The 24,358-nt window shown below is 41.4% G+C and overlaps 3 protein-coding genes across 3 annotated transcripts; 1 reads left to right on the top strand and 2 right to left on the bottom strand.

Annotated features, from left to right (window-relative positions):
- Window positions 1–4,037: 4,037 nt before the first annotated feature.
- tpbg1b (trophoblast glycoprotein 1b) lies at window positions 4,038–7,030 on the bottom strand. The gene is made up of 2 exons (XM_079571454.1): window positions 6,477–7,030; window positions 4,038–6,249 (listed from the first exon to the last, which is right to left on the bottom strand). Exons 1-2 carry the CDS (start codon window positions 6,728–6,730, stop codon window positions 5,400–5,402), a joined length of 1,104 nt encoding a protein of 367 aa, XP_079427580.1. The 5' UTR covers window positions 6,731–7,030; the 3' UTR covers window positions 4,038–5,399.
- A 576-nt stretch (window positions 7,031–7,606) lies between these two features.
- tmem222b (transmembrane protein 222b) lies at window positions 7,607–12,720 on the bottom strand. Its single transcript, XM_079571543.1, has 6 exons — window positions 12,544–12,720; window positions 11,444–11,528; window positions 11,152–11,183; window positions 10,966–11,062; window positions 10,755–10,885; window positions 7,607–10,204 (listed from the first exon to the last, which is right to left on the bottom strand). Exons 1-6 carry the CDS (start codon window positions 12,663–12,665, stop codon window positions 10,123–10,125), a joined length of 549 nt encoding a protein of 182 aa, XP_079427669.1. The 5' UTR covers window positions 12,666–12,720; the 3' UTR covers window positions 7,607–10,122.
- An 8,177-nt stretch (window positions 12,721–20,897) lies between these two features.
- Window positions 20,898–23,188, top strand: paqr7a (progestin and adipoQ receptor family member VII, a). Its single transcript, XM_079571313.1, has one exon. The coding sequence runs from the start codon at window positions 20,929–20,931 to the stop codon at window positions 21,985–21,987; it is 1,059 nt and encodes a 352-aa protein (XP_079427439.1). The 5' UTR covers window positions 20,898–20,928; the 3' UTR covers window positions 21,988–23,188.
- The last annotated feature ends 1,170 nt before the right edge of the window (window positions 23,189–24,358 follow it).

Here is a 24,358-nt window from a genome sequence, read left to right on the forward strand (position 1 = left end):
ACCTGAATAATCACCTGAATAATAATAATAACTGGTTAAGTAAGTGTTTGGTGCTTTAAGTACTGAGCAACAGTTGTAATTCAACACATAAAACATGAAATACAGTCATGTACTTTATTTTACCTGGCTGAGGGAACAAAGTCTTCAGTCCAATATGCTATAATGTGCAAAGATGTAGTGATCTAGGGAAGGGAGGGTGAGCCTGTTATCTAACCGGCTGAGATGGACAGAGGCAGCCTGTCTTCAGAGTGGAAGATAGAAGAAGGTCAGGCTGCTCTTGAGATACGTATCTTACATCTAATCTGAATAAACAGTCGGCCCTTCATATTATCATATCAATGTCAAGAAGTATAATGGACGTATGATGAATAAAATCTCCACTGTAGAAAATTCTACTTCTTACGGTACAGGGATGTCAGATGTCACAAAACTACACCTAGCAGTAGAATAATAAGATACTCAAGTAAATGTAACTGACTCCCTTCATCCGGTTGCGACTGTTTTCCCCTCTTCTTTGAAAGAAACCTCAGTGGTGTGACTTATAGCTTGTGGAAGTGGGAGACATGTAAAAACGCTGAAAACATCATCTTTTCGTCAGTGTGTGGGGAGCGCAGTAATTGGCGCAATCCTTCTGCCTTTTTTAACAAGCTTCTCTTATAGGACTAATGAACAAAGTCTGGATGCATTTGGTCGGGTCTTCTCTTTTCATCGTGTTCCTGCTGAGCCAAAGTCCTCCAGCGCCGTAAATATTCACCAATCCCAACATACATATTTCCAACAGCCTGGAAACGGAAGTAATGACACACAAGAGGAATGACTTTTCTCCCTTCTCAGTCCAATTGACCCCGATAACCCGTGGCCGGCGTAATGACCCCGGTTGTGACGCGTCTTGTAATAGAAAATACAAACTTCTGCTGGAAATCTCTCTCACGGGCAATTATTAAGAATGATGACACTTTAGCAACAGCGCGATGCATGGCCCTCAACTTTGTCATCGTGAGTGGATCCTATTACGGGCCGGCATAATGGGCGTCTGAGAGCGGGGCGAGAATGAGCATCACAGGGCATCATCCGTGCAAGCGAAACAAAGCGCGTTTGAGGCGTCCGCCCGATCAACAGACGCTCTTTGTGTCAGTGCGCGGACCTCAATTGTTTTCTCTTTTGTATGTAAATGACTGCTTTAATGCGCTTTTTGCTGGTCTGAGGGATGGCGCTGGGACTCTGAGGTCAATAATAACGATGCATTTTTGATGATTCTGGGCGCAAACTAGTGCAAGCCATGTTGTAGCCTTTGTGATATATATTTTTTTTTTGCATATGAAGCTAGTTTCGTAACATGATGGCTCGCGGCATACTTTGGTTTCCAGGAAATTGGCAGAACTCTCTCCAAACGATTAGGACAGGTGTTATTTAGCTGTAACAAGGCTTCTAATCCCCCTAGTTGAAGACATATCCCAAATATTTGATCCAAAAAAACCCAAAACGTCTGTGTAAAAAAAGCCAAAGTGCAGTGACCCAGTGGTTGGACCCTTTGTTCAACAGCGGTTAGTCAGCAGTTCAAATTCCAGTGCATTCTGTTGTTGTGCCCTTGAGCAAGACAAGCAAGACTTCGGTCTGTCCCCATGGCAGCTGCGGATACATGAGTTACAATGAAAAACATTAGAAAGTGAATGGTCACTGCAGTGCTTTGAGAAGCTTGTAATGCAAAATATTTGTGATTTTGTGATACAATTCATGCTGCACTTCGAGGTGTTCATTACGGGATTTGACGATGATACAGTGAAAGGTCTACTTGTATAACTAGTTGTTCTCAGCTGGTGGAGCAAGTCCCACCTTCAACGTATCATGGCAAATCGCGACTCCAAAAAATGTTCATTTCAACTGATACTGAAGATAAAGTACAGTTTTAGCCAGTACATGTAACATTAGTACATTTATCAACAAAACGGCATATTTCTTTGTTCTGTTGATTTGGGCATTAATCAAAAACCCTCCCATCAAAAATGAGCATAAAACAAATCGATAATAGGTTCTGGCAAAGGCTCGTAAAATACTTTTGAGAACCACAGAGCTAAACTACAAAACCAACAAGAAAAACTAAATGTGTAAACTATTTGAGCGTGACAGCGTTGTTAATGGACTGTCAAAATCCCCGGAGCTAAAATACTTTTATGATCTTCACACTTAAATCAGTCGTCGATTCTTGAAAAACACATTATCTCGAGATTTCCAATCCAATAAATACAACTGTTTCTAACCTATTTAAATGGAAATAACCAACCAACGCTTTCGTTGCTGTAAAGGACGTCCAGCTTTTCGACTGCATAGCTTGTGGAGAGTGTCATGCCTAAAATACATTGCGCAGCCACTATCATGTGCGAGAACTCATGAATAAAGGCGGGCAAAAAGGTTACATATGCGGCTATATCTGCCGGGTCCAGTCAGCAATTCTGAACCCACTCCACTTTGGCAAAATCAGCAAAAACCTTTTCACCTTTTAGTCCTGGTCGTTTCTGCACACTCGAATAAATGTGAAGTTTACAGCAAAAAAAAAAGGAATCTATCAAATTCAAGAAACAAGTCAGCTGTAGTAAACCTTGAATAAGTCAAAGAAACATCTATAGAATGTACTTTTTTGTCCAATGGGTGTGTTTTACTAACATCGGAAGGACATTAAGATGGACATTATGTGATAGAGTCTCACAGAGTAAGCTATACTTCTGACTACATTCTTCAGCGTGTATTTAGCGGGGTTTATGCAGGAACCCATCAGTCAAATTCAATGCTATGCCATTTAATAGAGGATTGAGGGGACATTTAGATGTGTAAAAGCAAAATGAATTCAACTTTTGAACAGAACTTTGTGTCAAATTGACAGAACATTCACAGAATTTCAACAGTCTTCAGCTGAATATGTTTTGGACCTTAATTTGATCTTGTATTAATCTATGAAGTAAAAAATGAAGTCAAGAAACACCATCATTTTCAAGCTCATTAGAACTCGCTCCACTTGATGCCAAATCGTAATGCTTTCTTATTGGCACTCAAAACCTTCATTTTGGCCCAATTAATTTAATTTCTTTTGAATACCCTGTTTAAGCTCTCAGTTGTTGACTTTTTACTTTTTTTAACTGTACTTTCAAAGTCACCGGCTGGACTGGGTTGTTTGAGCGGAGGATGTTTTACTTCTAAAACCATCATCCGTTCACCCCATGTGTCCTCATCCCTTATAATCCATTCCAGATGACAACTGAAGAAACCTTTGGTGGGGAAAACACAGTTTCATGGCTGCACCTCTACCTTTTTCAGAGATCTCAGCAGTTCCATTTTGTATTTTTCACTTATTGTATTAACCCATGTGCCGAGTGAGCATATCAACTTTAAATACTGTGCGAAGGATTCATGAATGAGGGCGCTAAAGCTGAACGAAAATATCAAAAATACAGTTCATAGTCTGGGAGAAGTATGTTTGAAGCCCAAGCGCACCTCGTGACATCAGCAGGTGGAACAGCAGTGTAGTGTTTTATGCTCTTGCGGATCAAATGACGATATGCAATGCTTCTACTAATTGACTCCGGACAGTGCAACCCTGAAACCAAATGATCATACACACGGCTCCCATTTGTAACATTTCTTTAATCAGTACATGCAGTAAATGGCTGTGTCTTATAAACATTTCTGGACTGCTATCAGAGCGGCCCTGATAGAAAGAAGATGCAGCTTTGGCTTTGCACAAAAGGATGCACTTTTCAACAAGCTCACCAGTCACTTTGGGGCAATAAACATTTTGGAACCATTACTGCCGTCTCCTCCCTCCTGCACTGTCACACTAAAAAGGTCGCCACGAAAAAAAGTTGCCGTCATGTGTGCTTTTAAGAACGGCGCTTTTGACATTTTCGACGACATTAGTGATGTCCTTTTTCTTTTTTTTTGTCCCCCCCCCCGACAAAGGGCTCATTGCGTAAGGTAGCTTCTTTGATCAAAACCACTGAATGAAACAATGTCGCTGGTGTTTCGGAATCATCTGTATCTTATCATTGGGAGGGAGGGAGGGAGGGGGAAAAATCCTCCTAAACGGAAAAACGTGGAGAGTCTCGCTAGGCGCTCCTTCAAAGTGCAGTTACCAGAGCGGCTGTTGTCTTTGAGGAGGGAGGGAGATTGCTTTCAGTGGCCTCTGGTTCTCATCATTCTGACAATAAAAAACCCAGCAGTTGAAACAAAGCAAAGTTTCAGAGGGAAAAAAAAAAAAAAATGAAGGGGACTTGGGAGATTTCCGCTGGTATGTCTTCAATTGTCCCCTCGTCCTGTCCACCAGCCAAAATGCCAGTGAAGCAATGGTTTTTAGAGTTCTTTTTTTTTCCCCTTTAGGGGGGTTTAATTCCTATGTGGCACCCTGGTGCTTGGGGGGCTGAGGGACCAAAGGCTTCGAGATGGTTCAAAGATGAATGAATGCTTGTGCTTAGGATTCCCGCAGGTTTGTTTTCGGAGTGCCAGGAATTTATTGCAGCCTTTTGTCGCCTTTGTATAAGTTAAATATGCAGACAATGCCAGACGCAGGCCCATAAATCGGCGTGCCGTGGAGGAAATTCAGTTTGCTCTTGTAAGTTCAGGCACTTTTGCTGGTTTGCTAAAAAACGGTTTGTCCTACAGGCCTTTAGTTGGTGGTCTGAACATAATTGAGAAAGAACACAATCAGCAAGGACATAACATTCGTTGAAAGCAGGGGGATTGTACATCCAGTGCAACCAAACTCTGCCAGTGTCTTGTGCATTATAAAATTCTATGGGAATAGGCTCATATGAAATTGGTGACAATTTGTATTTGCTGCTTGCATAATAGTCTAGCATCTCATAAAATTCGATTACATTTGTTCTGGTTAAGCTGTTATTGCAGCAGCTCAGGGCAACCTGCAGCTTCTTGCATCATAGCAGGGAAACTTTCATCTTAAAGACGACGCATTTGAACTAAACACTGTACGTCTCCCGTAAATCATGACTTTATATCACTGTCTACACTCGTTCTCTCTGGGAAACACACTTTAAAGGGGCTAGCTGTACCAAATTGTGCAGTTATGACTTGGCCTGTCGTACTAGTCATCGAAAACTCTACCATAGTGTAAAACCATGCATCATATCAACATATCAAATAGTACCTCTGAGTAGAATTGCCCAGGTCATATTTTAAGATTTTTTTTGGAAAAGAGATGACCTGGACAGAAGATGTTTTTAGTTGTAACAAGCTTTGTGGTCGGTTGAGTACAATAGCCGTCAGACGCAGCAGTGTTTGAAGAGTAGAATGACGCGAGTAATCATGCTAAGAGGCTAACGATATGTATATACATGTAAATCTGTACACTTTTTTACATTTGATGGCGATAAATGCGTTATAAAAAGTCTTTGTCACGCGTCTGCAGCTGTGGAGACCTGGGACAGCCTCGGGTCAGAGTCAATCTCAAAACGATAGTGGTAACCCTCCCACACCTCCCTGCACGCATCCCGCAAGTCGTAGATCCTCTTTTTGATCCCCTTTCGATTCAGGTAAAGCACAAAGAGAAAAATCAGGCCAACGAAGCCCAGGACAATCCCCAAAAACACATAAGAAGTCTGTAGCGCCAAGTCCCCCCCTGCGTCTCTCTGGTGACAGCCTAAAGTCAGCTTCCCGGCCTCCAGCAGAGACGTGTTCCTCAAACTGACCGGGAATGCGCACACTAGTCCATCAACGTCCCGGATGCGCTCCTGCGATCTGTTGACCCACAAGGTGAAGGGTTCGATTCCGCACTTGCACATAAAGGGATTGTCCCCCAGCACAAGCGTAGTTCTCGGAATGGAGTCCAGCTCTCTTAAGCCTTCCTCTGGGACCGTTTTCAGGGCGTTGAGCGACAAATCCACCTCCTCAAGCTTCTCCAAACCCTGGAAGGTGGCGTTATGAATAGCCACTAGGGAGTTGTTGGACAGCTGCAGCCGGCGCAGGTTGGTGAGGTGAGAGAAGATGCGAGTGGGGAGGAGGATGAGGCTGTTGTGGGAGAGGTCCAGGACTTGCAGAGCGCTGAGGGAGCTCCAGCGCAGCGAGGTGGCCAGGTCTGTGACAGAGGAGTGGTTGTAGAGAGCGCGGCTGAGGTTGAGCTCCCTCAGAGACTGGTTCTGAACGGTGAAGGCTTCAGGGTGGATGACGGCCAGCTGGTTGTTGCTCAGGTCCAAAAAGCGCAGACTGCGGAGTCTCGAGAAGGTTTGAGATTCTACTTCAGAAATTCTAAAAGTGAAATAAAACAAACAAAAAACGTGAGTTTGGAAGTGATTGACCAGATTGTCCTTAAATAGTCCATTATGTAGCCTCCAATATTAACAAGCAATTTACTGTGCAACTTACTAGATTCGTTTACAGTTCTTAAGTGCAAGAGAGAAATAATGTATGAGAAACTACTCATCCATAAAACACGTTTGTCTCATAGGCTTGGCCTACTTGGTGCTGATTCTTACCTGTTATTGCTCAGTGAAAGCGTGGTGACATTCTCCAGTCCAATGAAAGATTCCGGTCCAATTCGGCTGATCTGATTGCCAGTGACGAACAGATTCCTGGTGTAGCCCGGGATGCCCGTTGGGATACTCCTGAGCTCTTTGGAGACACACTTCACGGTGTGGGCAGCCTCGGAGCACTCGCAGCGCGATGGGCATGCCGCGTAAACGGAGCTGACTAACGCGCACAAGATAAGGCACCGCGCAAAATCCAGCATGTTGCAAGAACTGTGCGATTAACTGAAAGAAACTGGACGTAAAAGATTATCAATTACACGATCAGCTCCTCGGAGACTACATCATCACCATGTGTTGTCCCGGCTGGGAATGCTCTTCAACTTTGCGCCTCTGAGGAAAGTGTGACCGGCAGGCAGGCTCTGATTTCCATAAGAACAAAACTGGGGGTCGTGCTGAAGTGAAGGGGCTTTTGATCCTTTGCAGTGGCAAAGCGGGGCGTCGCTTCTTCTTCTAACAATGAAGTTAAAAGGACAATCGCCGAGTCGCGCAATGATCTGTGGGGAGGGGCTTCGCCAAGCGGAGTGTCCTGCTCCAGCAGCCCACTCCACACTCAGCCTCCGAGCGTGGTGCTTGGATAGAGACGCAAACTCATAATAATACATAATAATACTTGTGATCAGAATTAGCCCATGTAGCCCACATTTATGTAATGGATATAATGTTCAAGATTAAGAAGAATTAAAGTAATTCTCAATTAGTGTAGGCTCCTGTGTTCACAGTTAAATAACTCAATATGATGCTTTCGTTTATGCAATATGCCCTTAAACCAAAGTAAAACCGCCTGCTCAGTCCTGTAGTCTCACTCCAGTGGTGGAGGTGATGTGATGTGGAACGGGCTGCGGTGACCCCTGCTGAGAGTCTTTGATCCTGATTCTTTTTAACACTTGGATCCTCTGCAGGGATTAAAGTCAGTCAGGGTCAGGACTGGGCATCTTTTCAGAGCTGCATGTTTATTCTGGAAAAACTGACAGTCAAACGAGATTCCAAGGAAGTGTCAAGTGAGGTTTTCTTTTGTTTATCAAAGTCACATGAAAAACAACCAAACGTGGCATATTTCTAATGCAGACAAAAGACAGAACATTTCTCTAATAAAGACGTATTTATTTTGTTTTAGCTGTAATGTAAGGTACAGACATCGGAGTTCACACAGTGACTGGAAGCATCATACCATCATATGGTCTGCAGAACTAAAGATATTGAGGAATAAAGGAACAAAAGGAGGTTTAAAAACTGCAGACTGCACAAGTATGTATGAAAAGTGGCACCACTAATAGCATCCCAACTGTCTTTTGTCAACAGGCTGAATGGCTGGGACCACAGGTCTCCACATTCCTGGACCTGGCTCCTGGATACAAGGCACCGCAGCAGGCAACACCCAACACCAGCTCAGTCATCACACAATATTGTTGTAAGTACATGCACTCCAACAAATACAAATTTGTATTAAAAATACACTCATACATGTTTAATATAGGTTAAAAGCACAGACGCGAGGCCTGCTGTGAATGAAGAAATTTGGGGCTAAATTTATGAATGAGCCGATAAGGAACACAGACTCTGTCAGCTACTATAGCAATGAAAGTAATTTTGTAAGTTATCATGGACAATCAAATTGCATTTGGTCTGTTGGTCTAGACGTAAAGTCCATGCCACAGCGGCCGTTCCAGTCATATTGAATATATCGAAAATAAACACAAAGGTTGCAGAGGGAGTATACATTGATAATAAGGGTTATGTCTTGTACAGTGACTCCTCATGAAAAAATAACAGTATCAAAAGCGTATTTCTATTTTAAGGCTGAATCATTTAAATGCTCTAAATAGCTTCCTGTGCAGCTCTTTATCAAACTGAGGCAATACACATGCTACAGGCAATCAACATCCACTTACTTTCCAATTCATAATTCATTGTTTTTCCTCTATCACCAGCATTCACATGAAACTGAAGTCATGAAAGATTCAGACAGACATATGGAGTGTTGAATAGTATGAACATAAGGGTGGTTAGCTGTGACCAAAAGCAGCTCATTCATCGCTTTGGTTGGCCAGAGTAAGAGCAGAACTTATCCGACCCTTCTTGCATGCAACACACACGTTGGCATGCTACAATGTGCACGTCTCCTTCCATCTGTGCACCATACAAAACACTCCCGTAGGCACAAATATGTAGTGTGAATTATTAAAACATGTAGAATGAGGCAGTATCGTACTGAAGCACCTGGTGTACAATCAAACCCAAACTTGAGGCCGCTACATCTACAGACTGCCTCTGCTTTAGCCCCGTATTAACCCACAGCTATACGCCTATGAGGGTAGCACACCATGACATGCTTATGACTGTTGCAGAACGTTGGCCTAATAACAAAGCTTTGTGAAACAGCGCTGACATTTCACAATGACCTTCAGAAGTGATCTGCAGAGGTGGAGAACAGCAGGAGCGCTGCTGCTCCAGCCGGGGGAGACCTGGGACATTCATCTGGGTTTAAAGCATGAAAAACCTGAGGATCCTGACTACCTGCTGCTGTGGGCAGTTCCCTGGACAAAGAGAGGGCTCAACACTTTTTATGTTTGAGTGCAAACCATAAGAGGATTTGGGGTTTAGGCTTGAAAACCATGGCAACAGATTTCCCAACCTGCCAATAAAAGATGAAAACAAAAAAAGTTGGTTAAAATAATAGGAACATGAAATTTGCCAATATCATCAGGGAAGACTCCTGTCTTCTCCATGAATCACAGGAAAGGCAACATAGCGTTCATCAAATGACACGGTCTGTGTTGAGCCCTCACTTTGATCTTATAGGGCAGAGATTTAGAAAACCAAAAGTTTCTAGCCAGTTGGTGTATGTAAACCACATTCACAAGGCTTATGACAATCATTTATCAAAACATGTCTTGTAATTAACCTGATCGATGAGTACCATGAGGTGTAAGTGTTACAAAACACATTTGTACAACTACACATACATACACATCTGATATAGAGACAAAAATACAAACTATGTGAGAATATATAAGTTTGCTTGCTGCTCTTATAGGAAGCCGAGTACATTAAGTCAAACAGAAAATACAATAAATCCCTTGAAAGGCATCTAATTGATTTTACATGTTAGTGCTCCCCTTTGGTAAGAATGGCATTCTAGAAGCACTGGATCAAGGGATTAGTCTTCTAATTCAATACAGGGAAGATTAGCTAAATTAATGACCAAGGCAAGAGTGTTCCATCGACTAAAATGTGCACCTGTACAATAAGATGCTCAGAAAATATCCACTGTTCGGTTTAACCTTCTGCTAGCCTTTCAACAACCACAATCCAATAAGTGCAAAAACAACAGAAGCATCAGGGGGGGTGCACTCAGTTCTCTTCAAACAAAAAGCAGAATATAAAATGATTTTCTTAGGCTGGGAAGTACCAGCCTCACTGGACTAATGCCAGCTGTGGTTTCCCACAAACAGGCATCAGCACACGTTAATCTCTATCTTCATGGTCTCTCTTCTGTCTGGACACTGTGATCACGCCTTTGGTTGGTTTAAAGCCAGACTTCCGCACAGACTCAGCAGGGATTCAGACTCTGTCCTCATGTCAAGCTTCTCTGTCAGCTGAGGGTAATGGCAAGAGTCAAGATGATGCCCAGGAGCATCAGGAAAGGGAGCCAGGTCTTCAGAAAACCAGCACAACTGCACAAGAAAAATAGTTAGGGCAAACTTTAGTTAGGTAAGAGTATATCACATCTTTATGAACTAGTGTTTGCATTGTGCTAAAACATGCCTTACAAATATGGACTTTACATCAATAAACACATTGTTCTGTACTGTTGCTACAAAGTGCAAAACCATTGTTATCCAAAGCAGCCAACATAGCTATAGAGGATATTAGAGATCATCTTGCGTTTGTGCTTTTCAATAATTAGTGGCCATCACATTGACAGAACATTAAAACACTTTTGGATTCATATTTCTGGAGCTTTGTCCCAGATATACCGCTGAATCAGGGCTCTCTCTCCCTGTACCCTGCCACAATAGGTTCAATGCATGCAATAAAGTTATGTTCAAAGCTTATGGAGGCCAGTAAAACCTCATTCACAAGCTTCAGCCCTACTTCCCTAAATCACAGTTGTATTAATCTGCTATACAATCAATATAGCATTATAGAAATAAACCAGCTAGTCCTGTCATTAAAAAAACACATTATTTTATCACAGTGCACGTTTCTGCAACTGAATTTTACCTGACATGTTTTCCGTGGATGAGGGCGAGCAGACAGAGGTTGACCATGTTCCACGAGGTGCTGTTTTCATAACGCATCAGATTCAGAGCCATGGCCACATGGGAATGGCAGTTGTCACAGCAGAGATTATGCTTCAGTACAAAAAAAAAAGGACAGACTTGCTCAAAACAACATGAACTCCTTTCACACGGGTCAAAATCACGCTTCTTACCATCCTATGCTTGTATTCCTCTGAGGCGTCGTGCACTGCGGTGTCCCAGGCATTGGAACCACTGGCGTAAACTTTGCTGGCATCTAGAATCCAGTACCTTCGAATAAATCAAAGATGTGTGTAAAATAACATTAGTATTAAGTTTAAGGATTCAAAGCAGTTTTATCCAAGCAAAGAACTACTTACTTTGTAGGTCTGCCAAAAGCCATGTTATCTTCCTGCAGAAAGAAAGCAATGACAAAAACTGTTTTCATTCTGAGATCTAGGCTGAGATAACGTCATCAGAGAAACACTGTGGCCGATTCAAACAGACTCCTGTACTTATTTGGTAGTAATTATGAACCTGTGTAATCTGATGATATGACGTCATGGTGTGTTTCCATAAAAACATTTAAACAATAAGGTCATATTTTGGGGAACGCTGATCCAAAACCAACCCCCCAAAAGTACAGCCTGTGCGGACAGATGAAGAACTCACCGAAACATAGTATGGCCCGGCAAAGTCTCGAATGATTCCAGTTGAAGTACAAATTCCCATGTGTCCAATGAAAGGCAGCAGCCATCTGCAATAAACACATGCGTGATTCTTAAGGAACAAAACATAACACGACTCTGTAATAACCACGAAATCGAGGCAACAAGAAGAAGATTCAGGAGCACACTGTGTTTCCAAACATGGCTGTGCAATTGATCGACTTTATACCAGATCGTTTTCAAATGAATGGTCTTTTTAAATGACAGTGACAGCAGCTGGTTTTAAGTTTGCTTATTGAGGGGCTCGGGAGTCAAATGGTTTGGGAATTTAAGCTTTTTTGTTAGAGCTCAAGTTTATTTCAAATTAATCCGATTGTTGTACAGTTGGCAGTCGAGTGGTCGCAACACATGTGTCAGAATAATGTTCTGACTTCAGCGTCGTGGGTTCGAGTCATGGCTCTGACAAACTGCTCAATGCCTCTCCCTGCTCTTTCACAATGAACTGTTATGTGATGTCATGTACAACTTGCAAGCCAAAATATTCAAAAATAAATAAATAAAATAATCCTAGTAGGCTGTAGGTTCTCTATGTTCCTGAACCATTCACCTAAATGCATTATTTGAGTATATAAAATTGAATGAAAATGAATCATATGGAGAGAACAAAGACAAAACAAAAACATGATTTTCTGCCATGTCGTCCAGCCCAACCCAAGTTCATAAAGTCCAAAACAAGGAAGTAAGTGAATGAAAGCTTTAATAGTTTACTTTTGAGCGAAATCTCCATGAGAAAAACCTCACACCAGGTCAAGATCATCACATATGGGACTTGAATGATACGATATACATTACATTACATTATATATATACATCTATAACCGTGTGAGATGTGCGATCTGAACCCTGATCTTGTGCTGAACTGGTAGCTCTACTCTTACTACACACGTATATTTAAATTCTATACAATTCGTGTTTTATATTTGCCCGTCACAGTTGTGTTAGTGCATAGTGAGCAACAGTGTACAAGTGCTGCTAGCATGCTAGGCTAACAACAGTCTACGCTGTCTCTGAGCCCCGCGGATCACAGACTGTCATCACACTCACGATAGCACGGGGATGGGCGTCCAGACAATACAGTAAGGGTAGCGACTTGCTCCGGGGTCTATTTTCTCTGAAGCTATTTGATAATTCCTCATAGTCTCTTGTTTTTCGTCAACATCCGCCATCACCAGCGGAGGAGAACTTCATTTGTACCGTGTTCCCGTGAAGTTACCGACGATGCGCGCGGTCACGACAGGAAGTGTCCGCATTTAGCGCATACTTTTACTTTTTTAAACAAAGTACGTCGACTTATTATTGCAGGCAAGGTATTAAAATCCTTAAATGTGAGGAAAAAGCAACATAATCGCAGGTTAAGGTAACTTGAAGCAAATGTTGGCCGATTTTATTTTGAGACATGAAACGCAACAACTTTCCGGAAACTGCATGTCTTCTACTATAATAATCTCAAAGAGTAAAACAAAGAAAACAATAAATAATGAAGTCCTCATTACGATATAAATTTACAAGATATTTGTGTGCTTATTTTCTGATTTTGATAATGGGATTTAAGCTTATTTATACACCATTTTTCACATGACACAAAAAAATGTGATCTAATTCTTGTCTAAAATAAGACTAATAGAAAAAAATTAAGTGTTTTGACTTTAATTGACGTTTCTGCTTAAAAACGTAGCTTTTTACTTAATCTTTACAACATCATCAAAAAGTTCTCCAGTCTATGAAACAGAAGAAAAGGTCACTGTCTCCTCTTTAATTGAGTGCTGCCCACTGCTCTCTGTTTGTTATTGTACAGGACGAATGGAGCTCTCCAGTGCATCCGAGGTGGAGGGTTGCAGCTATCGAACAAGTTATCTATGGCAAAGAATGGTGAGAGTGGAGGCAAAAAGAACCCAGGGGACCCGCCGGGGGCCCTGGTACTCCATACTGGGTCCCATTAGAAGTGACAGGTGATATATAGTGCAAAAGGCAAAAACAAACTACTCAGCAAAAGCCTCTAGACTTTGATAAACGAAGGCACACTGGACTCATCATCAGGGAGCACAGGGAATTCTCCGGCAAAATGCCACCTCGATATCTGGCTGAGCCATCCAACCCAATTAGGCCAACAGATGTGCAGCTTCACTGACATACTATCCCCCCACAGTCAAAGGTTTTCAAAGGAAAATGTCAGGTGTCTGCTTGTTTCCAGAGTGACTCCCTGGACAGTGATAACACGACTCATCTCGAATTCTATTATTTTTGAAACATGGAGGAATCTATAACCCAAAGGTTAATAAGAAAATATGATAAGTTGTAAAAACCCAGGGCAGTAATTTTTAGAGCCACATAGCCTGTTTAAAATCCCCTTTGGACCAAGAGCCTTACAATGAAGGCTCTTAACCTTGTGCCCTCGACTAATGCTGAGAAAGCCCAAGCGCTCATAATGCATCAGCCTATTGATTATTCGTAATTGGTTGAATTATGCTATTGATTTTTTTTTTTTTTTACAGTACGCTTGTTGTAGATTCTAGGTAATTGCAAAACGTTATGAATATGGTAAATATATTTTTTTAGATTTAACCTTTATTTAACCAGGAAAGTCCCACTGATATTAAAAACCTCTTTTTCAAGGGCGTCCTGGCCAAGAGGCAGAAAAGGAGGTACACATTACGTACAACCCCATACACATTATGAAAACCAGTTTCAATGTAAAAAGGTCGACTCAAGTGCTCTCAATCTGGATTTAAAAGTGTTTACATAAATAAGTGAAGTTATTTTCCAGTCTTTTTGCAACATGTTCCATGTAGAAGGAGCAGGGTGAACAAAAGCCCTTTTTCCTTGATCTGTACGGACAAAGGGAACAGCGAGCAACAAATGATAATTTGAACGCAAACAGTAAGTAGCACTCCTCCGTGAGATTAAGTTACAGATGTAGGAGGGCAGTAGACCAAGCATGACCTTTTAAATAAAAGTATCCCGATGACCCTGCCTTCTGGAGGACCAAGGAGGCATCCCACTCTAGAATACAGTTCACAATGATGGGTCAAGGCCCTACAGTTAGTAATGAACCTCAGAGAAGCATGATATACAGCGTCAGTCTTATGGAAACATTGAGCAGAGGCATTCATGTACAATAGGTCTCCATAGTCTAAAATAGATAAAAATGTTGCAGTGACATGGCACTTTTTTGCCTCAAACTAAATTTATTTAGAAAGAAAAAGCTCAATTTGAGTTTAAGTTGAGTTTTTTTCTACAAGATTGTCTATATGGGGCTTGAAAAGTCATGGAGTCATCAAGCAAAACACCAAAGTATTTGTAGGTATGAACCACCTCTATGACATGTCCCTCAAGAGTGGACACTAAGGGGATAGTGTGAGGAACCTTCTTAGTGTTTGAAAACAAAATTAATTTAGTCTTTTCAGCATTTAGGACCAGTTTTCGCTGCAGAAGTGTGTGCTGGGCCACATCAAAAGCTTTCTGCAGATTCTACAGCTTTACCAGGGTTCAATCCAAAACAGTAAATTATTGTGTCATCAGCGTAAAAATGCATATTAGCATCAGATACATCTTGTCCTAATTCATTAATATATATGATGAATAGTAGGGGTCCTAATATTGAACCCTGTGGCACCCCCTTGTGGACATTCACCAATTCAGAACACAGACCATCATATTTGATACACTGGGTCCTGTCGCTGAAATAATTAGTGAGCCAGGAAACAACATGAGACAGTCCCACACAAAGAAGCCTATGCTTTAAAATAGCATGATCCACAGTGTCAACAGCTTGACAGATCAATAAAAAAGGAAGCACAATGTTGCTTTTTATCATGAGCAACAAGTGTGTCATTTATCACTTTTGTAGCAGCCGTGATGGTGCTGTGCTTTTCCTGAAGTCGGATTGCACTTCAGAAAGAAGTTCATTAGAGTACAGGAACTCTTTGAGTTGATCACAAACAAGAGAATCAAGAACTTTTGACAAGACACACAAATTTGATATTGACCTGTAGTTAACTGTACTGTACTTAACCCCACCTGAACCCAGCGCATTGTCTCCAGTTTGGCTTTACCCAAATGTAAAAGCTTCTTGAAAAAAGATCAAGAAGCTTTTAGAGAAAAAAAAAAGAAAAAAAAAAAACTCAAAATAGCCACGAAAACGAGATGTAAACAAGGATTGTTGTCCATTCAACAAGGACAAAAGTGTGACAAAAAAGAGACAAAAACTTGACTAAAAAGCAACAAAAAAATAATGACGAAGCAAAGTGACAACGCGGTAACAATGCAGCCATCGCGGTCTTAGCTTTCAAATGCGTAGTTACACTGGCCTACAGGCTCTATAATTTGCTTTCGTGGAGGCCGATTTTCTCCATCTTCAAAAGACCAAGGGCTGGACCCAAAGTAAAGAATCACTTTCTACAAATGCCAGTGTTGTTCATCATGTATGGCCTAAATTGGTTCTGCTGAAACATTTTTGTTTTCGACTGAAAGATTTAAAAAGACCGTAAGAGGTTGTGCTACATAATCGGCTGCTATTTTCAAGAAGTAGGGCTCTATCAGGTCTGGTCCAGGGGGTTTCCTGCGGTCTACTTCCTGCACAGTAAAAGGAAATATAATTTGTATATTTTGTGGGGAAGTTAATGATCAGTGATGCAACACATTCTTCCCCCATTTATGTCAATAGATACAGTATGTCACAGTGTATTCACTTTACTGAAACATATTAACAGAAAGCTCTGGGGTAAGGACTAGTTAAAGTGCACAAGCCCCAAAGGCATTAGAAACGTCATTAAAATGAACTTCTCTATTTTTCTTTGTGAATGAATAGGCCGCATTTGCCTGCCAGATTTGAGTATTTTCTTTTAGTTATTTTTTCTGACAGTGGAAAGTTGCACTGCGTTGATCATCACGGGAAATACTGCTCCTTAGTGGACACAATGTGCTATTACAACCCACCTATAGGCCCCTATCATTATTATAGTTATGGATTTTTTACAGAAAGGTGCTTCAGAAAAGACCAAAACCCATTCCCTTAGACTTCATTCATTTATTAGAGTCCAAATCTGTCCATTAATAGATGCAGGAACTGTGGGAGGATGACTTCAAGCTCCATAGCAGTCTGATACTTTGGCATTTCTTCTTCAAATTGGTTATTCCCGGATGATAACCATGGAATAGCAACTTCTCATCTGCCTTAACACTTTTGTATGTACGGGAACAATCTTATATCCAAGTCACAAGATCACAGCCTTTTGCATTACTGCGATCTATAGAGTCAAGCTGCTCCTGGTCAGAGTCTCCTGTTTATGCAAAACTCAAGGATCACTAACATAAACAGGACATGCCATTGGGAACCGGGATAATATCCTCGGTGACATCACAATATCATATTATTATGTGTTTGGTCTGTTGTCAACCTTTGCTAATGACAAACTGTGTGGACATAAAAACTATGGCAGAACCAATCAACCACTACTCTTAAAGTTCGGAAATTCTAGTCTTTCTTCTCCATAGTTAGGCCCCTATGTGTAATGTGTGGAATCTAAACAACTGGCTTGTGTTTTGATGTCAAGTCAGTACAGTTGTCATGTCCTATCTTGTGTAAACCCCACGAGTAAATCCTTTAGTAATGAATAGAAGAGGACATATGAGAGTATATGAATTATGTTGGCCTGGTTTCAATGGATTCTAACATGTTTTTTCTATCAATATAGTTTTTACTCCTCAAATGTGCCACAAGTGCAAACAGAAATTGGGCGATTGCAGAATTTCAAATCCTAAATCACGCCGCCTCACCATGCCGTCTGCTCGCATATACATGCTAAAGTGCACAGTCACTGACAAAGAATGTTCCGTGAACTCCCACACAGGGGAGATATGAAAGGTGCTCTTCTCACTTGGATTACAGAATAAACTCATTCCCTGGTGCCGAACGGAAACCTAATCTCCAGCAAAGCAGCGGTGGGCCGTTTGAGCTGTATTAGCAAATCCTTAGTGTTGGTCTTCTTCCCCTTCAGTGTCAGAACTGAAATGAAGAAATGAAGACTAAAACTTTCCCATTGAAATATCCAAGTTTAATTCTACAAATCATTTAAAACATTTCTTTCTTGCTTCCTGTTTACTTTTCAGAATAGTTCTTGTATTTTCATCAGGCATTTGTAACAAAGCTCTACAGTTTAAAAGTTATATATTTTTTAGAACTTTTCCATTAGGTTCATGTCACGCAGATAAAGATATCACAGATACTGTGTTTTCAGGATGAGTTTGGTCACTGCCCAAATGCTGAAGACTTTCTGAGAGTGAGCAGAATAAAATGCTATAAATGACACGATCAGTGTAAAGACAGGCCAACATTATGGTCTTTTAATATGTTTGCTGCTTTACATTATCCACAAAGGGTTCAAATCCTCTTACTGTGAACCACTTTGTCCCAGTGTTGTTATTTTACCCGGGTCACACTTTTATCAATGAAAACAACATTATAATATTGTCAGCTAAATTTGTAAATAATAATCACTTTACTGTCACTGTGTGTTGCTTTATTTATGCACCTTCTATTTATGTTTCAGACTAAGTTGCCAGGTAGGATACATTGTAGGATATACTGTATATAACTGGTATAACAGGTATTTAACCAGTGTGCTCTTTCACCTGAAAACAAGAGAACTGGTTGAATCCACAATAGCTTTATTGTAACTCACAATGTGTTTTTCTCACACTCACACAGAGTTCTTTTCAGATGGAAAATTCCTGTCTTGTTGGCTAAACAAATTCCTGAAAGTTTTTAATGGTTGTGAAGATAGTGAGTTTTTTTTAACACGTATCAAAACTAATTTAAACTTTTAGTCAATGTCAATGTCAATTTTATTTATAAAGCACATTTAAAAACAACCATTGTCGACCAAAGTGCTGTACAAGAACAGTAACAATATGTACAATAAACACAATAAAAGTTAAACACAGGTAATATATAAAGGCACAAACTGTGTCTGGTCTACATGGAACCGAAGGCCAAAGCAAAAAGATGAGTTTTTAATTTAGTTTTAAACTCCTCTACAGACTGAGCCGAGCGCACATGTAGAGGAAGGCTGTTCCAAAGTTTAGGGGCCGCCACTGAGAAGGCTTGGTCACCTCTGGACACACGCTTGGATTTAGGAACAGACAAAAGAAGCTGGTCTGCAGACCTCAGAGCTCTGGAAGGACAGTAGAGCTGCAGCAGTTCTGACAGATACTGAGGTGCCAGCGAATTTAGGCATTTAAAAACAATCAGCAGAAGTTTAAACTTGATGCGAAAGGGAACTGGTAGCCAATGTAAAGAGGACAGAATGGGAGTGATGTGCTCCCATTTTCTTGTGCCGGTCAGTAGATCAGTTTTATTCATAGATTTAACACAATATTAAAATCCCTGTATCAAAATCTTTGCATCTAACATGTCAACAACAATAACTTGACCTCTTTAGGCCTGTACATGTGTTATGCCTTAGTCATAGCATAGTTAACAATAGGTTCACGTTTCTGACACATATGATTTATAATACCTGGTGCCTGTAAGCTTACATGGCTATGCCCCAAACATTAGACAATTTTCTCTTGCTCATTTCTACTTATTTGCACTTCAATAGTTGTTGCTCAGACTATATTAGCCTACTTTAGTGTCTGGCTCAGAAGACTTGCCTAAAGCTATACTATTAAACACTGTTCCTCGTTTATGAATCAAGCAGATGTTGATGTTTTAGTAACTTGGCTACTACAAGAAAACGCTCTCGCTTCGTGTTCAGCAGCGGTGCTTTTATTTTGCAAGGCGCTGCACACCCTGCCGGTCATTAAAGCGCACTTGTCGAGCCTGCCCTGCCTGTTGCTGCTGCGCCCAAGTGCAGCTCACGACGTCTGCGCACCGGACAAGACGCGCGCAAGTGTTTTCCCCTGCGTAAACCCAAGAAAACTCCGGCTAACTAATACGGTATGAAACGACACTACGTCCAAACTTGACATTAACGCTGCGTCTGAGTCGGTCGGTCCAGTGAGAAGGAACTTTGCGGTCTGTGAAAGTGATGGGTGGAGATGGGCGCAACTTCTCTGCATGTCTTCCCCAGTCACTCGGGTCTCGAAGATACCTCATTGTCTGATCGCTTTGAATGAATGCCAGAGATTCTCCACATACTCGGATCTGATCAACTTTTTAATGCGATAGGGGAAAGATAATGGCCATTTGAGTGTGTCCATCAGTGTGCCAGGAGCGAGGGTCTCAGGCTGCTCAGTCAGGCTGGACATTTGTTTTACTGGAACGACAGAGGAAGCATTTTTTCTTTTGTGGAAAGTATGTTTAAAGCATATACTTCAGCCCTTTGACTTACATTTGAAATGTAAAGGCTTAAGGCAACGACATGTTCTGCTTCTTGAGCTGTTACCTGCTGGTTTAGCCCACAGCTACTGTAAATGGAGCCTTCCTCATATTGGGTAATGAAGTAATTTTAATAAATCTATGTTTTGGACCGTTGTTGATCTATTTAAAATGTTCTCGCATTGTTTAGTTTGCTTATGTAATTGATCTTTTTTGGCACTTCTTTGTTCTAAAGCCACACTGCAGAACTTTCCTGGTAATGTTGATTAATGTTGATTACCAGGTTACCAGGTTATCAGCAACAACATTTATGGAAAGCTCTACTGAATAAACAAACTAGGGCTGCAACTAACACTTATTTTGTAATCAATTAATCTATCTATTATTTTTACGATTAATCGATTAATCGCTTGGCTGTGAATGGTGTAGGAAAAAAAAAATTTCTCCATTTTTTCATCACATTTATCACATTATAAGTGGTGCTTAAGTGATGTTGATGGAGTAAACTGAAAGGAAATGTTTTTTGAAGGCTCTATTAATGAAATTTACAATGTCTACAGACCCTAAATATAAAATCAAAGTAGGTTTTCATCAAAAATACTACATTTTGTATGTCATTTTTGCTCCATTTTAGTCTGTGTGAACCAGAAAACGATGAATCGATTACTAAAATAGTTGTCGACTGTTTCAATAATCGATTAGTCGTCGATTAATCGATTAGTCGTTTCAGCCCTAAAACAAACGTGCAATACTGAACATGGTCCTAGTGGTTTGGATGAGGACCGACCGTATTCACACCTCATGTTTGGTGACCTTAAGTATGGCTTTAACAAGTATTGACAAATGTACTTACTGCAAAATGCAAATCTAAAACACTCAAAGCAATACTCCCACACCCTGATCCTGCCTCTTCACACACCAATCTCCCGATGCAAATGTTTTAAACCTATATATCGAGCAACAGACCTGGTGACTTGCAGGTGTCAGGACAGAGTCAGAAAATACATGCTGCTGCCTTTTAAAAAAACTAAAAAAGATTGTAGAACTCTTAGCAGGACATCTTCTCTTTCTCTTCTAGGTGCCTGTATTCGTCCAGTATTGCTGCAGAGATGGCGACCATTGTAGCGGAGCACATCGGTCGCTTGTTCATCAACCTCCAGCACATCCGCCAGGTCCCGCGGATGCTCACCGAAGCCGCCCCCTCCATGCCCGCCACCGTGCGAGACTTCGACGTCCCTACCTATCTCCGGGACGGCCACATCACCTCCGGCTACCGGCAACTCCACCAGAACTGGCGCTACTACTTCCTATCCCTGTTCCAACGACACAACGAAACCCTGAATGTGTGGACTCACCTGGTGGCGCTTTTGGTCATTTTGGCGAAATTTTGCGATCTTGCCGAAAATGTCGATTTCGTGAATGACCGTCACGCTTGGCCGCTGTTGATCCTCCTCGTGTCGTCTTTGAACTACACAGCGTTCAGTGTCATAGCGCACTTGTTGGGCAGCAAGTCGGAGCTGTGCCATTTCATCTTCTTCTACCTGGACTACGTTGGGGTGGCGCAGTACCAGTATGGCAGTGCAGTAGTACACTTTTACTACGCTATTGATGCTAGCATGTACAGTTTTGTCAAAGGGGTCTTCATGCCTGCTGCCGCCATTTGTTCCTTTCTGTCCTTTGTCGGATGCTGCTATGGAAAATATAACAACTTACAAACCTTGATCCGCAAAATCGGGCACGTGACCCCTTCTGCGCTCGCTTACGCATGGGACATTAGCCCTGTGGTTAAGAGGCTAACATGTTGGTCGGATGCTAGCAACGACCCGGCACTTGTTTTCCACTTAGGCCAGGTGGCTTTCTTTCTCAGCGCTGCGCTTTTCTACACCTTCCCAATCGTAGAGAGGTGTTTCCCCGGACGATGCAACTTTTTGGGCCAAAGTCACCAGATATTTCACATCTTCCTGTCCTGCACGACCTTGTGTCAGATCAACGCCTCGTACTTGGACTACCTTGGCCGTAAGGAGCTGTACCTGAGCCTGCACGCGAGCGGAGACGCGGCCTTCTTTGTGCAGCTCTACGCCGCCACGTTGGGGGCATGTATGTTCACAGGTGGCATCATTTTGAGAAAGCTGAACAATGTGCTTGATTTAAAACACAAATGTCTGTAATCTTACTGTGTTGTGTTCTGAAGGGAAACATCGACTTCTATTGACGTTTGAGGAACATGTTTTAAGACTGCACAACATTATAAAAAGGAACTAAAGTGCAATAACATTTTTTTTAGCATCACTGTAACTATTATGTAATGCATTCCTTTTTGAAGTCTTTAACACAGCGAATTTAAATGTTTATTATTGTAAGCTTTCAGTCATACAGGTGTTTTTCACCATAGCAAAGTTTTTGATAAAATCGCACATTATTACCTGGGTCAATCGGCAGAAGCATAGGCCATTCAACTACCGGTAGTTGAAATCAGGATCTTATGCAAACAACAGGGCCGAGCTAAAGTAATCCAGTACAGAAAACTATTATCTGAAAAACCTTTGTTTCCGTTGGAATGTTGGCGTGTATGGACTGTAGTTTCTTGCAATGAATGAAAATTGCACAATTTTTTATGTTGAATGTCTTAATAGAATATGAACAATCACATTCTTGCACAGAAGAGATTGAGTATGTACTTTGAATTATGTTCGTAGTTTAAAACACAAAAGGGAAGAAATATTTATCACTGCCATTGTTAAATAGTGGGATCGACTGAGAAAAATAACCCTTATACATAAACACAATCATTCAGGCTGGACAATCGTGATAAAAAAGTTAACAAGTAAGGGCAAATGTGGAAAGTTCCAGTGAGTTGGGATTCTATGCCCCTCTTAAGGATTCAGTCGAAGCGAGAGCAAAGTTCTGCATGTTGACAAGAGTTAAAGCAGCTATGAAATGTCAATGAGAGGTTTGCTTCATGTCACTTTGTTGTTGATCCATTCCAGGTTGCACTTTTACATGTCGACGGTCGGGAACGTGCGCTTTCCACGGACGGCCCACGTTGTGCTTCTGTTGGTATTTGTTGAGCGTCAAAGTAATGTTATAACGTCTTTCCTTAAACAGACGATGGACAAGTCGCAGCTTGTGCTTTGCCAAGTAACCCCCGTTGCTATTTTGGCCCGTGAAAGAGGAAGAGCCATTATGGGGCTGACAGGACACAGACCAAGAGGCTGCACTGAATAAAAATAGAGATGTACGTTCGATCTACCGTGTATGTGTAGAGGTTGTGTTTTGTTATTTAAAATTGGACTGTAGAGATATGTTTACTCACACATAAATGAGTGCCTTATAGTTTTATAAATAAAGATATATATTTATTACTAACAAGATGTGTGTGTGCTCTTGTTGCTGGTACTGCTTGTAAGTTTCTGGAAAAGTGACATCATTCCCATACACTTTTAGGGGAAACCGTTAAATACAACACTTTTCCCTTTCCCTTGAATTCACAAATTGGCAAATGGGAATTTAACCATCAACGTCAATTAAGTCCACTATTTCACTCAGTTTTATACAAGCCAAGTTTGAACCCATCGGTCATCATTCCCGCCTTTTCAGTAAACGGACTGTACATTGTTTCTCTGTCTGAATGTGCTCATTAGTGCTTCGGGGCCAGCCAAGGTCAGGACGCTGCTTCCAAATATGAGATTAGAACACCGTTATTCAACAGGCGTTTGGGCCCACTTTTTTTTACACACTTTTACTTTTCCCCGAGGAGTTGCTGTTTGGTAGGTTTTTCACGTTTAGTTGAGCAAGGCCAAGTTCGTCTCACCCTATTCTGATGCTAAACCAGGCTCTACGGTCCCCCTGGTGATGTGAACAACTTCCCATCAGAACCAAGTGCACCTGCTTCTTTGATAAAGACTTAGCACATCAGGGGGAGAAAATAAGTATGAAAGGCTATTCACTTGGCATGAGAGTATAAGAAGTGCATGTTTTGAGAATAATGTATTTTGATGAATGTAGTTTAATGGGCCTCAAACGTTTTTTTCACACCACTTACCACCTCAGTGAAATATTTGACCATCCAAGCACCACCAGGTAAGAACAAATTGGGACTAGATCTAAATTGGGCAAAATTATGTCTTAATGCGATAAAAACAAACATTAAACAAAAAGCATGACATATTTCTGATAACTGGAATCCTCTTTAATAAAGATGGATAAAGATGACCCAGCTGGCTACCACCTGCAGAAGCTCAACTTCCCCCAGTGTACACGCCCCGCAGTTTGAAAACGTATGGATTGGATCCTTGAGCACGCTGCCCCCGTGTGGTGATAAGGGGGAACTGATTTTAAGGATAGGCTGAATCAGCTAAATAAACTGGCTGCTGTTGGATTCTGTCCCACATTCTTGCCACCACAGTCACAATACAAGGGATTTGGTGCTTTTCACTGCAGAGCCCTTCAGACAGGCTTTGCTTCATCCTTTTTTCCCCCAACACTATTTTCATTGATAAAAGTGACTTCAAGCTAGACTTCTTTTATCACAACTGTTAC

The sequence above is a fragment of the Gobius niger genome, assembly GCF_951799975.1.
Source record: "Gobius niger genome assembly, chromosome: 14".
Lineage (NCBI taxonomy): Eukaryota > Metazoa > Chordata > Actinopteri > Gobiiformes > Gobiidae > Gobius > Gobius niger.

Coding starts and splice junctions, on each gene's coding strand:
- tpbg1b (XM_079571454.1), bottom strand. CDS start 6,730: ATGCTGGATTTTGCGCGGTGCCTTATCTTGTGCGCGTTAGTCAGCTCC. Junction 6,250..6,476: donor CTTTCACTGAGCAATAACAG/GTAAGAATCAGC, acceptor TTTCACTTTTAG/AATTTCTGAAGTAGAATCTC.
- tmem222b (XM_079571543.1), bottom strand. CDS start 12,665: ATGGCGGATGTTGACGAAAAACAAGAGACTATGAGGAATTATCAAATA. Junction 11,184..11,443: donor CCGGGCCATACTATGTTTCG/GTGAGTTCTTCA, acceptor TTCTTTCTGCAG/GAAGATAACATGGCTTTTGG. Junction 10,886..10,965: donor AGGAATACAAGCATAGGATG/GTAAGAAGCGTG, acceptor TTTGTACTGAAG/CATAATCTCTGCTGTGACAA.
- paqr7a (XM_079571313.1), top strand. CDS start 20,929: ATGGCGACCATTGTAGCGGAGCACATCGGTCGCTTGTTCATCAACCTC.